This window comes from Mesoplodon densirostris, chromosome 2 (genome assembly GCF_025265405.1).
Source record: "Mesoplodon densirostris isolate mMesDen1 chromosome 2, mMesDen1 primary haplotype, whole genome shotgun sequence".
In the NCBI taxonomy this organism is placed as follows: domain Eukaryota; kingdom Metazoa; phylum Chordata; class Mammalia; order Artiodactyla; family Ziphiidae; genus Mesoplodon; species Mesoplodon densirostris.
In genome coordinates this window covers 110,939,805-110,952,564 of record NC_082662.1, presented here as the reverse complement: position 1 = coordinate 110,952,564, position 12,760 = coordinate 110,939,805, and the positions used below count along the sequence as shown (strand labels likewise).

Genomic DNA, 12,760 nt, shown 5'->3' with positions numbered 1-12,760 from the left:
AGGTCTGAGACTTTATTTTGTGCCTCAATTTCTCCATTTGGCCTTCCTTGGAGAATGGGTCTGACAACCTGCTGAATTGGGGCTGGGGAAACAGGGCACTGTTAGACAGGGGAACAGGACAGCTATCCCAGGGAGCTCCCCGACCAGTGAGAGCCATGGGCTGCCCCTTTTCAATTACCCCAACCCCCCAGGACAAAAGAGTGGGAGACAGAGTCAAACTCCCTTTTATGTCCCCATCAGGAGTCAGAGATGAAGACACATTCCCAGTAGCTTCAAGTTTATTATTTTTAGTTTCACTCTCCTCACATCCAAACAGCTACAGCTTCCCCCAGACCAAATCTCTTTTCATGAGAGCAGATTCATGCCTCCACACAAGTTCTGAGGGGTCTGGGGGACTTCAGACTCTTGTCAGTTAGGTTGGGCCCCTCCGTGTTAAGGGGGCCTGATAGCTCCTACAGGTCTTTGCCACATCTATACACAAAAGCTTAGAAAATTTCTTCAGCATTTGGGACCCTGGTGTTCTGTAGCTCCAGTAGCCGCTGTACAGCCTCGGCCAAGTCCTGTTCCCCAAGTCGACGATTATCTCGAGTCCGAATGTTCACTGTTCTCTTACTCTGCTCTTTCTGGCCAACCACTGCAGAAAGAGGGGAGGTTTGCGAATCTCAGGGAAAATTTATCCAGAGGATATCTCCTTTTGCTATGCAGAAATTTAAGAGACCGAAATCCTTAGGAAGAGCAGAGCTCAGACATGGTTCCGGGAAAGGATATATTTAGCTAACTCTTGCTCTCCAGTTCCCTGGTCATCCTGAGGAGATAAAGAAATATTCCAGACATTCTCCTACATGCCTTATCACTTCCACTCAGGATCCCAGGAGTCAGAGATAGTAGGGTCAGCCAAAGAAAGACAAACAGATCAAGAAGCAGATCCAGAGAGAGAGAGAGAGAGAGAGAAAGAAAGAGAAAGAAAGAGAGAGAGACAGAGAGAGAGAGACAGAGAGAGAGTGAGTGTGAGTGTGTGAGAGTGTGTGTGTGTACATTAGAGAAAGGGGAGGGTGGCAGGGTGGATGATACACGTGCAAGTCCAAGGGATCATGGGCAGCTTGATCCAAGGCTGGCAGGATGAGTGGATGTGTAAAACTAGAGAACCAGGTAATCTGGCTGAGACGTTCCTACTCCTTGCCTTCAAGACAGAGCTCTGAACCTTGGAAAATGAAAAAAAGGAGCAAGGTAGGCCTAGACTACTTTTCTTAAGGCCTTTCTCCTCATCCCTTAGGGCTGACTCTATCTAGGTGTAGAATAAGCAAAGCTAACTAATTAATGCCTTATTATCCCTTCCTGTTCCTTTCTGATGCTCCCTTGGCTAATTACTAACAGACACCAAGAGCTAGGGCGGGGGTCAGAAGAAAACTGTTCTGAGGGTCAGAGGTGCTGGTCAGGGGGTGAAGGAGCCTAGGGCCCAAATGGCTCAGGAGTTCTGAATCCTGGCTCCTGCCCAGCTCAGGTAATGAGCTGCAATTTACCCAAATACGCGGATGACCAAACGTAGTAGACAGGGAAGAACAACATACAGGCCGAGTGGAAGAGTGCAAGGCTCTGAGGGCTGTGCTGACCCGGTCTTACCGAACTGAAAATTGTAGTGGGCAAGCTGAGCCCGGCGGATCCTCCGGCCGAGGGTCAGTCCGCAGTCAGCGTCCAGGTCGCCAACCAGTCCTGCAGCTCGCAGGCTCCGCTGTGCCTGGGGTAGAGGATCATTGACAGGAACCTGATTTAACGGAAGGCTGAGGAGCTAGAACCGTCTGATGCCAGTTCTCCTCAAGCTCCCCCATCTGCCCCTCCTTCCTCTGCCTCAAGGCTCTCCAGTTCTCGGGGACAAACCCTCCTCACTCTATACATTGAGGCCTCTCCCCAGCCCCCCAGCCTCCTTGTCGGCCTCCTCCTGGAGCCAGGCCTCCCTGGACTCTGCCTGTTTCTAGACACCACTCTACCCAACCAGCTGCTCGACTCTAGCACTGTCCATATCCTTACTTCTCTCTAGAAAGGAAAAATAAAACAAACATTTCTCCAAGCCCCCTTTTGTGCCAAGTGCTCAGTTGTCAGCATTCAACATTTATTAATTTGAGTGCAGTCTTGTGATTCCAAGTGCCGTGCCCCTTCCACTACCCCATGTGGCCTCTGCTACCCATTGCTCATCCCCAGCCTCCCTATTAGTCTTGCTTCGGCCCCCATCCTCACCCCCAACTCCTCACCTCCCTGGCATATTCCTCTTGCTCAGTCCCCACAGGTATGACCACCACCTGGAATGGTGACAGCCATAGTGGCCTGATTGAGAGAACAGAGGAAGGCAAATTATTTATCCTGGCTCAGACCCCAAGTGTGGCTGCAGGGAGCAGATTCTAGAAGGAAACAGAAGCTGGAGTCTGAAGGGAGCCAGGATGTGGAGCATGCACTACCTGGCTTGAGGGCCAGAACAGGAATCGGGGGTCGGAGGTCTCACCATTTTCCCCCGCAGCTTTCCGCCAGCACTCCCAACATCCTTTCCACAGAACCTAGCACTGCTCGATGAATGAGGACTGGACGCTCCAGGGCCCCCGCCTGCCTTGGAGGGAAAGGGGAGGCGGGGTGGGTGGAATGGAAAAGTGTCACACAATGTGCACCCAAGATCACCTTCCAGTTTCCAAGAATCTTCAGCCCTGGCAAGGGAGGGTGTGGAGGATGTGGTTTAGTTTTTAGGGTCAAAGGCTGAAAGGGAAGTTGTTCTCCACCTATTCCATGGGCCAAGGGAAAAGGGGACAGGACAAGGTTCTGTACCCCTTGTACTGGAGGTCAAATCTCAGGGGCAGTTGGAAGTCAAGCTGGATTGTCCCACACTGATGGGGCCGACCCAGGGCATCGTGGAGGTGCACGTCAATCTGGAGGAGACAGAAGGGAGGACATGAGAGAAACCAGAACCAGTATCCTCCATTATGCATGCCACCCCCTTCTGCCTAGCCACATCCCAGGCTGTGTGGAGAGACGTGTCACCCAGCTGCATCGTGCTGTCCGTCACTCGCTGCAGACTCTGGCGGTGGCTCTTTCCACTTAATAGTGGTGTATTATTAGGGAACATCAACATTCACATGAATGGCCCATCCTCACCCTGGCCTCTCAATTCCTTGAGTTCTTCATCTTAGAGACCTTCATCCACGCCCACACTATGCCTACATCCTTCATGCTGTCATCGCCCAGAATGGCTGTACCTCTGAAACAGTCCATCAGACACCTGCTCTGATTACTATCTCTTGTCCTTCCAGCTCGGACAATTATTCCTATTAATGGCTCTTCAATCTCTCGGCTCCTTAACTCCTCATTTTTCTTCCCATTCACAGGCCTCTCAGCCTCTCCCACCCCTGTTTCTTTCCCCATGAAGCTGTAACCACTCTCCCTGGTTCCCTGGTTTCACTGTTCTTCTGTCACATCCACATGACAAAACCCCACCCTGGTGGCACCCTAGCCTCCCACCTCCTTGGCCCTGGAACAGAAGTGCCCAGTGCTGCCCAACACGCCACACCACACAGACGCAAAAACAGCGATTGATTGCAAGTCGCTGTTGGGAACCTCAATTGAACCCTTGCTGCTGCCTGCAATCCTCTGGCTGCCCTAATCAGCTCTGCATCCTGTTCTCCTCAAGGATTTTCAAGCTTTCTCCTCTCTTCCCGTCTTCAACCCCTGCGCTGACAACTCTCCTATTCCCCACTCCTATCTCAGCAAATGGTCTTGCCTCCCATCTCATGGAGAATTCTGATAGTTGGTATCGTGAGACGGGAAAATGTCTCAACTTCTGTCACCACACCTGTAAATATCCTGGCACCTACCCCCAAGCCTTTCCTTCTACCCCCTAAACAACAGCACAGGTGGTTCTTTCTGTGGAGGGCTCTGGATCCCACTCCTCAAGACTCCCCAGAAACTTTCCTCTACTGAAACCCCTTCTACAACTTCAACTTCTCCCTGACCCAAACAGGCTCCCTCCCATCACAGCATTTAAACATTCTCAAGTCTCTCCCTTCATCAACATCTCTTTGGATCTGCCAGCTACTCTCCTTTGCACTTATAAGAGCCAATGTTCTGGGAAGTGTTAGGTTCATTCATTCACTTCTAACTCCATGTCGTCCCCACTTTACTGAAAAATGGACCCTCAAAACCTAACAGCCTTTTCACTAAATCCAGGAGACACTTTACAGTCCTTTTTCCCCGACTTCTTACACCTCTTCCAACTTGCCATGTGAGTTTTTACTCTTCGCCCCAGCCTCTGCCTACAACGTTCCCTCCTGAAGCACCTTTTTACTTGGCCAACGATTACTTTTCAGATCGGAGAGAGATTCCTATGGGAAGCCTTTCCTGACCCTCCTGAGTAACGTGCCCCCTTAGTACCTACACAGCACTGATCCCACGGTGCTGAAACACCCTATTTACCTCCCAAAGCCCTCACCAGACCTAAGTTCCATAAGAGCAGGAGATGTACTGCTCTTCTTTATATCTTACACAAATTTAAAAACATTCCTTCGTATTAAACAGTTAATAAACTAAACAAAAAAAGGAATAAATAAGACTCTAACCACGGTCCCCAGCTTACCTTAGGCCCATAGAAGGCACCATCTCCAGGGTTGAGGTCCCAGGGTTCTCCAAATTCTTCTAGGGCCTGTTGAAGGACCTTTAGAGGAAAGGATACAAGAGAGGAATATGTCATCTTAAACTTTATGAGCAACAGATCCCTCTAGTCCCCAACAGTGACCCTCTCAGCATATGCCTCTACCAGGGACCCTGATTCCCATCTCCCCTCTCCTTCCATCAGAGACTGGTTTATCTGCCTCTGCTTCCCTACCACCTGCTCACCTGCTCAGCCTGGTCCCAAAGGCAAGGCTCTCCCAGGAAGCCAGATGGCCGGGTAGACAGTGCCAGGCGGAAGGAGAACCCAAGGACAGTGTAGACAGAGCGGAGGAAATCAAGACAGCCTCGGATCTCTGCTTCCAGCTGGGGGAATAAGGGCAGGTGAGCTGTGTGCTAGCTAGAGCTCTGGGGTGGTGGTAGTTTGGGGAAAAGAGGGCAAAAACATAAAGGAAAGGTTGCGATAGAATGTAGCTAAATTATCGTATATAAAGAGGGCAACTGAGGGTCAGGAACGTTGGCAGTTCACAAGGAGAATGAAAGGCGGCTTAGAAATGCTTTGGTGGAGCTGGGGAAGGGCCACCTGATCGGGTGCACAGAAGATGTGAGCGTCATCTTGCTGGAAGCACCGCAGCCGGGTCAGTCCCCCCAGACTGCCAGAGGCCTCGGCCCGGTGCAAGGCCCCGAAGTCAGCCAGTCGCAGGGGCAGCTCTCGCCAGGATCTGGGCCGGTGGGCGAACATCAGGCTGAGGTTGGGGTGGGGAGGAGTCAGGGCCACAGGGAAAACTAGCCCCTGAAGACTGCTCCTCCGCCCAGGCTGCTTGCTTCCCTTCTCTGCACCATCAGCTAACACGCTCTCCAGCCTCGGCATGCCTGAGTCCTGTCAATCCCACTCATCACAATCTGGGCCCTGTCTGGTTCAAAAGTGAATCTCAGTAACAACAATAATAGACATCACTTACTGTGCCCCTGTTCCGTGATAGGCACTGAACTGAAAGAAGAACCTTAGACAGCAACTCCAAACCCTTGATATTACACATGAGGAGACTGAGGCTTAGGGAGGTGCAATGATTTTTCCAAATTCACATAGGGAGCTAGAGGGCAGATTCAAGACTCAAATCAGGTGTTCCAATACGATTGCAAGTTTTCTACAACTTAGTACTTACTAACCAGCTGCCTAGCCCTAGCCCTGGGAGGACCCAGGTCTCCTGGATCCCAGCTCACCAGTGCGCAGGACAGTTCATGGGCTTGAGGGCGAGCGTGCCTGTGGGATGGCTGGTAGAGTGGGCACTCTGGGAGCCGGCATGGCTGTCAGAGCCTGGGGTCTGCAGGGCAAACATGTCTTCCCGGTAATGCTCCCAGTGCCCTGACAGTTCCCAGAGTTTCGTAGAAAACAGCGTGGGGGTTTTCACTTCTGAGAAACCACGGCGGGTGTACTCGGCCTAGAGAGGAGGGTACAGACATGGAAGGCCAGAGTGACTTGGGGGAGAGGAAGCAGGATGGCGGCTGTGTGATTCTTCTGGGCCCTCAGGTCATGCTGAACACAGCTACAACCTAGTACGCACCATCCTCCCTCGCTATGCTCCACACTGTAGACCACACATTTCTAGGCCCTTGCTAAAGGTCACTAGCACTTTACGATATTTATGTTTACACTTCTAATCCCCCTCTTTTAACACCTGGCTTCTTCTAGGCCCTCAGTCCCTCCCCAGTCTTCCTTCCCCTGAACATGGGTCCTCCTTACCCTGATAAAAGCCACGAGTACATTATACACCCTTGTCCCTCGAGGCAGGAAGAAGCAACTCCCGGGGCTCAGTTCATGGAAGAAGAAGAGCTCCTGTTCCTGGAGTCGGGAACGGCAACGGTCACTTCAACGGGGAAGCAGGGGCTTGGGAACCCAGAAGAGATAACTGACCAAGCTGCTCAGTCTGCGGGATTCCGAATCTGCTCTCAACTTCACAGTCAGGTTCCTTCCTCTCTCTCCAACCCTTATCATCACCCCCACCCTGCCCCCATTTTCCCAGTCTCTGTACCTTCCCAATGCGCCGGTGGTCCCGTAACTCTGCTTCCTCCCTCCACTCTTCCCAGGCCCTCAGCTCCTCTGCAGTGGGGAAGGAAATTCCTGACACTCTCTGCAGTGTCTCTGGGGTGCTGGAAAACCTCCATAAGGATGATGAGTTCTGTGGGAGGACAAAGGGAGTCAAAGGGAAGATGAGGACAACCTCTCTTTCAATCCTCATATGATACTCTGAGCATAAGCATCACAGGTATGACACTTGACAACGATCCCATCTCACCTCTCTCTCTACTTTTCCCACCATCACCACCAGGATGGCCCCTGCCATCCTCCAGACACCCCCTGCCATGTATACCACCCCGGAGGTGCCTGAGCCTTGATTTCTACATATGTCCTGCTGAATTCTAACCTTACCCTGCCACTTTTTTGTCCCCATTCTCACTACCACTGCCCTACCAGCACCCGTGTACTTTGTTCCTTTCCCTTCTAATCAATGACTGCTCAGGGAAGTAACCCTAAGTTCTGGTCAAATATTAGTCTATCCATCCCCTTATCAACCTCCCATACAGCTGCTAGAAAACTCAGTCTCCCACACTAGGTCCTGTTCCTGGATCCATGCAATTCAAATGCCTCTGCTTGTTCTTTCCTTGAACAAGTGTATGGTACTAATAAGAAACAGCCTGCATTTTATAGCACTTTTAACTTTTCCTCAAACGCTTTCTCTTGCGTTAGTTGGTTTTGTCTCTATGATGTGGATTTACGGGTAGGACAGGAATCAACAGCTTAATTTTATAGATGGGAAAAACGGGTAAGGAGATTTACCCAAGGCCGTATACTTCATCAGTGGCAGAGACAGGACTAAGAGTAGATGCCTAGGTTTTCAGTCCAGGGCTTTTTGCTCTGCACATCTGCCTCTCCCCTCTCTCCCTGCTCCTATTCCAACTAATAGCTCACCTTGCCCAGGAGCAATATTTTCAGAAAGGGCAGGCCTTTGACTTAAGAGTATTCTCTCTGTGCCTGTCAAATGGTGTTCCACACTGGCTCTCTCCACAGGAGCCTTCCCTACATGACTATGTCCAGCCTGTTCATGCCCTCCCTCGCCATCTCCCTTAGTGCTAATGTCTGACTATGGACTCGGAATTGGCTTCTGGGCCCTGGCAGGGTGTCCAGTATCTGTTATCAGATGGGGATTTCTAAAAGGCAGGGACAGAGTTTCTTTCTATTTCTGGATTCCCCCCATAGCTATCAGAGCAGAAAAGGGGCTGACAGAGAGGGTCACCTTCCCATTCCCCAGCTCACTCCAGTGAAAACAGTAATCTCAACCTAACCCAGCCCTCACAACTGACCGTTAGCAGCTTCAGGCCTCCAATCTGTCCAGTATGCCGAAGGTGGGGGCCTCTGCACAGATCAACCAACATACCACACCTGGGAGAAAGAAGGGGCCAGTTAGTGATTTCCAGATTCTTGAGCTTCTAGGATTCTCCCTCTAGGGTGTTTAGCTGACAGAAAGAGACATAAAGAACTATTCCACAGAGAAAGCAATGGGAGATAAAAATCAATTCCCATTTCTTTTTTGGGAGCAACAGATTACCTCTATCTTCTTTCCCTTATCCCATTTCTGGCCTTCTTTAGTGCATCCCCACCTCTCCCTGTTTCTCTCAGTCTTGACAGCTCTCACCCATATACTGTTGCCGTTGGACCTGTCACTTTCTCCTTGATCAGGTGAAGCTTAAAGGGGTTATCCTGGAAGAAGGGAAGAGTGAAGACAAGTCTTTATTCCCACGAAGAAGTCCTGAGAGAGAGCCACTCCTTCCCTCACGTCTCTAGATTATCCTCCTAAACTTGTGTGTCTCCGCCCCACCTTGAAGAGCTGCCGAAGCTGATCCTGGGAAGCCTCTAGTCTCCGGAAGGGTTGAGCAGCAGCTGCAAGTTCCTGACAAATCCGTTCCAAAACAGGCAGCTCTGAGCTCTTGATTGTCCTGGAAAGATGAGGGTTGGTTGGCTTCCATCCTCTAAGGAGCATCACCTGGGTGTTGGCCAGGGGATGAAATCCTGCCTTCCAAAAACATCTAAGATTATTGGCAAAGACAAACAGACTAGGGGAAAACAAATAGGAAATCAGGTACAAAGTTTACAGCTGGAGCAAAAGCTCTCTGTACGAAATTAAATGTTGTGTGCAGGCAATCTGGATAAAGAAAACTAGAGCAACAGTAATGAGGGATGAAGTAAAAGTTGAAGAATTCATAAAAGCTAGAGAAGGTGAGTTTCAAGCAGATTTAGAAAAGGAAGGACATGAACTAGTGGAGAAAGTGGTACCTATGTCACAGTTGAGGCATGGAGGGACCTGCCCCTAGCTTTCTTTCTCCTCCAAACTAAACATGCCTGACGCCCCAGAAAAAGGCCTCAGGAAAGAGGTACAAACTTTCAGTTATAAGGTGAATAAGGTCTGAGAGACTAATGTATAGCATGGTGACTATAGTCGATAAATTCTGTACTGCATAAGTGAAATTTGCTAAGAGCAGATCTTAAGCATTCTCACACACACAAAAAAAGCATGTGCTAATTAACTCGACTGTGGGAATCCTTTCACAATGTATACATGCATCAAATCACCATGTGTACACTTTATATTACAATTTTATTTGTCAAATATAGCTCAAAATAACAGAAAAATAAAGTAAAATATGGTGAAATCTTTGAAAAAGAAACCACCCCAGAATCATTCTCTTCCTTCCTTGCACTACTCACCGTTCCTTTCCAAGGAAGAAATCATGGTAAAAGCCACATCCTGTGCTTGGACCTTGACAGAGGACAGCACCTAGAAGTTGTTCAGCTGCTGCCCCCAGGACACGGGTACTGGAGTGCCAGAATACCTGGGTTCACAAGAACGGAGGTCATGAGTTCATAACCTTCTCCTTTAGCCCCTAGCTCTCAGATCCTCTCCTCAGAGAAGCTGGCATGAAACCAGTATGAATAACTATCACAAAATGGGGAACCTGACTTTGGGGTGACCACCAAATAGTAAAAAGTAAAACGAAAACAAAAACAACTGAATAGAAAAGAAAGAAGGCCACTAGAAGCAATGCACAGAAGACAGTAAGCCTCACTCCTCAGTGCTTCCGGTTCTAGAGCATAGTAGGAGGCTAGTCAGTTTTCATGCCATCCAAGCTGACATGAAAAAGTGGAGAGGAGGCCAGGCGATGTGCTCGGTTGTGCAAGCCACATTAAAATTAAAAATATGCTACAGATGACTTATAATGCATGTCTCAAGAGTTGGAGGGCTAACGTGGCATATTATCCTCTATTTTCAACTTTATATCTCTCCCTTTCACTAGCACAATGATCACTGCTTAACAGACCCAGGCTAAGTAAAAACTTTCACCCTAAGTTTCCAGCTTAGCCAGGAATAATCAAGACAAGCAATCTGCGGTAGGCCTCCCTCCCAACTGCAAATGGAGAAACTGAGGCAAAAGAAAGAAATGCTAGAAGTGCCCACTTAAACATCTCTTAGTTTAGTAGCCACTGTATCCCTGATAAGGAAGAAACTTACTGCTTTCCCCTCTGCAGAATCGAATGTCAGAAATCTGAGGTCAGAATCTGTCTCTAAGGGCCGCTCCAGATCATAAGGTTCTCCATTCACTTGAGCAGCCACTGCAGTATCTGCCAGTTTAGAACTTTAGCAGTGGGGGATGGGGAAAAAGAGAAAAACAAGGTTACCATCCAACGGGGTAGAGAGGGACTAGTCTCTTAGCAACTCCAAACTTGAAAGGGGAAATGTGTTACCAGAGCAACAGAACCTATCGTTTTCCTCGATGCATAACAGAGGAAGGGCAGAAACTATGAAACTAATGCAGATAAAAAGGAATCAGCAGGAAAAGCTGTCTTGATGAGAATGGAATAAACATACAGAGCTCTTTCCCTGCTCAAATCGAGAAAGTACAGAGATAGAAGGATTATCCTGGTAGGTACAGAATGGGCCTGATACCTGATCTGCTGGGCTAGTTGGTAAGGGGTTGTGTTCCATGCCACAGCATCCACTTTCTGGCCTCCAGGAAGTGATATCTTGATAGTCCGGTGTTCCTTCTGTGTCATGCTTGCTAACCTCTTTACCTGAGCAGTCCATAGCTCCTCAAAAAGGCCAAGCCGCTCTACCAACCAGTGTGGAGGGGTCGGCACAGCTGCCTGGAGGGAAAGATGTTAGGAGGTAACACATGTCCCACCATTCCTTCTTGGGATTGGGGACAGTGGGAAATTAGAACATTTAAGTGGCCGTGGTCCTAATCCCTAGTCTTTAAAAGGACTGGGTGATAACGGGTCCTAGGCTGGGAGCCCTAGGCCCCCCAGGCTGCTGACCCTAGGAAAAAGATGGCGCATCTAAGGGTTAGAGTAGCCGGGTCTGGAGACGCAGGGCAGGAGTAGAGGGGGTCAGGCTGGGTTGAGAGCCTACACTTTGGGATTCCGCTGGGGTGGGTCCAATGTGGTTCGGAATCTTTGGGTACCTCACGCACCATGTGCAGCCCGCAGGCTTGTAACCCTGGGATCCGAAGCCGCCGCCACCTCTGATACAGCCCCATTTTCTTTCAGACCCGTCGTACATCCTCAAATAAATGATCGCCGCTTCTCCATCGCCAGATTCCTCATTGGCTTCCGGCCCAACAATGTCCATGCCTATTGGTTACTACAGCTGCCACTCCAGTCTGGGACCACCTCCAGGAACTCCGAAGAGGTACACCCCACACAGCACGAGCCGCGATGCGGGTGGTTCCGGCTGACCGGAAGACCTAAACTGTTACACATATGGGCAATTCCAGAGACCTGCAGTTTCAGACCAAAGTAGCAATAAGATATCCTGAGGCTTTGAGGGCAGGGGCAGGAAAATTCTCCAGAGTGCGAATGGGAGAAAAACAGATTAGAAAGGGTAGTCATTTTCTTTTAACCATTAAGTTTTCTTTTACGTAGTCTCCACTGGCAGGTAGGAAACAGGTAAAAGCATAGACTTTGGGACAGGACAGACCTAGTGTAAATCCTGGATCGCTATGTAATTTTGGATAAATTAATTTCTGATAAGCTTCAATTTTCTTATCTATAAAATGGGAATAATAATAGTTATCATTCTGAATTGTTGAGGTTAATTTTATGTAAATCATCTAATATACAATAATGGGCAACAATAGCTACAAGCTATGAGAACAAATGAATATAACCGCTTTGGGGCTAGAGCGAAAAATCTGCAGAGGGCACTCCTTGGAGTCCCTTCATACTCATCGTGCTTAAATAGGGGCCTTAGAAACCTCTTAATCTTACAGATGAAGAATTTAAGGTCAGAGAAGGTAAGTGGTTTAAGGCCAAACAGTAAGCACTGATGCTGGATTCTGAATCCACATCTTGTATTCTTCTACCACACCAGACTTTCTCTGGTAATAGAGTTTACTCCAATGCAATTCCCTCTTCACTTCAGAAAGAAGTGCCTGACCCTAGAATCTTAGCTCTCTGCTTCCTACACAAGACCTTTGCCTCTCATTCCCATCCTAGCTCTCAACTTCCTTTATCCCTTCTCTTCCCTCTCCCTGCTATATCCAGAACACAGTACTAGGTATATTTGATTTGTTTTACACAATAACAGTTGAAACACAACCAGATATGTAGTAAAGTATGAGGGGAAATGAATTTAGGTACAGCTGTGAGGTTCTCAGTAATTCCCATTAGTCCCCTCACCTGGGGGTGGGGCTGGTTGGAGTTGGTTCTCAAGTTTCCAATGGTGATGTTATCAAGGATTGTGGAGGAAAAGCTGTCAGAGAAAGATGTTTAATCTAAGTTTCCAGAGGTTCTGAGAGAGGCAGCAGTTGATCTGAGTCACAGGCACCACCCTGGATCTTGGCTCCATCTTCTGGTATGTTACACACCCTGAAATACAAAAAGAAATAAACAAGACTGTGGAAGAGGAAGATTACTTGTGTGTGTGTGTGTGTGTGGTTGGGAGAAGGTAGGGAATTCAGAAAGTGTGGCAACAGGCAGAACTTTCCCCATGGCTCTGCACCAAAAGGGACAGGGGAGTGTTACATTGCAGGCAACAAATTGGTAGCTGCTCAATAAATAATTATT

The 12,760-nt window shown here is 48.8% G+C and overlaps 1 protein-coding gene across 1 annotated transcript; it reads right to left on the bottom strand.

Moving 5' to 3' along the window:
• Window positions 1–260: 260 nt before the first annotated feature.
• Window positions 261–11,300, bottom strand: TARS2 (threonyl-tRNA synthetase 2, mitochondrial). The gene is made up of 18 exons (XM_060090472.1): window positions 11,167–11,300; window positions 10,644–10,840; window positions 10,209–10,332; window positions 9,407–9,531; window positions 8,520–8,637; window positions 8,337–8,401; window positions 8,005–8,083; window positions 6,675–6,821; window positions 6,386–6,484; window positions 5,866–6,083; window positions 5,225–5,387; window positions 4,870–5,007; window positions 4,610–4,687; window positions 2,809–2,909; window positions 2,495–2,596; window positions 2,247–2,319; window positions 1,621–1,735; window positions 261–634 (listed from the first exon to the last, which is right to left on the bottom strand). Exons 1-18 carry the CDS (start codon window positions 11,230–11,232, stop codon window positions 486–488), a joined length of 2,157 nt encoding a protein of 718 aa, XP_059946455.1. The 5' UTR covers window positions 11,233–11,300; the 3' UTR covers window positions 261–485.
• Between the last annotated feature and the right edge of the window lie 1,460 nt (window positions 11,301–12,760).

Bases quoted from the DNA above. Each gene is read 5' to 3' on its own strand.
- TARS2 (XM_060090472.1), bottom strand. From the start codon at position 11,232: ATGGGGCTGTATCAGAGGTGGCGGCGGCTTCGGATCCCAGGGTTACAA. The intron at 5,008-5,224 runs GTGGCCCTTCCC...TTATTCCCCCAG, and splicing joins TCTTCTGTGCACCCGATCAG to CTGGAAGCAGAGATCCGAGG. The intron at 1,736-2,246 runs GTGAGGAGTTGG...CCTCTACCCCAG, and splicing joins AAGAGGAATATGCCAGGGAG to GCACAGCGGAGCCTGCGAGC.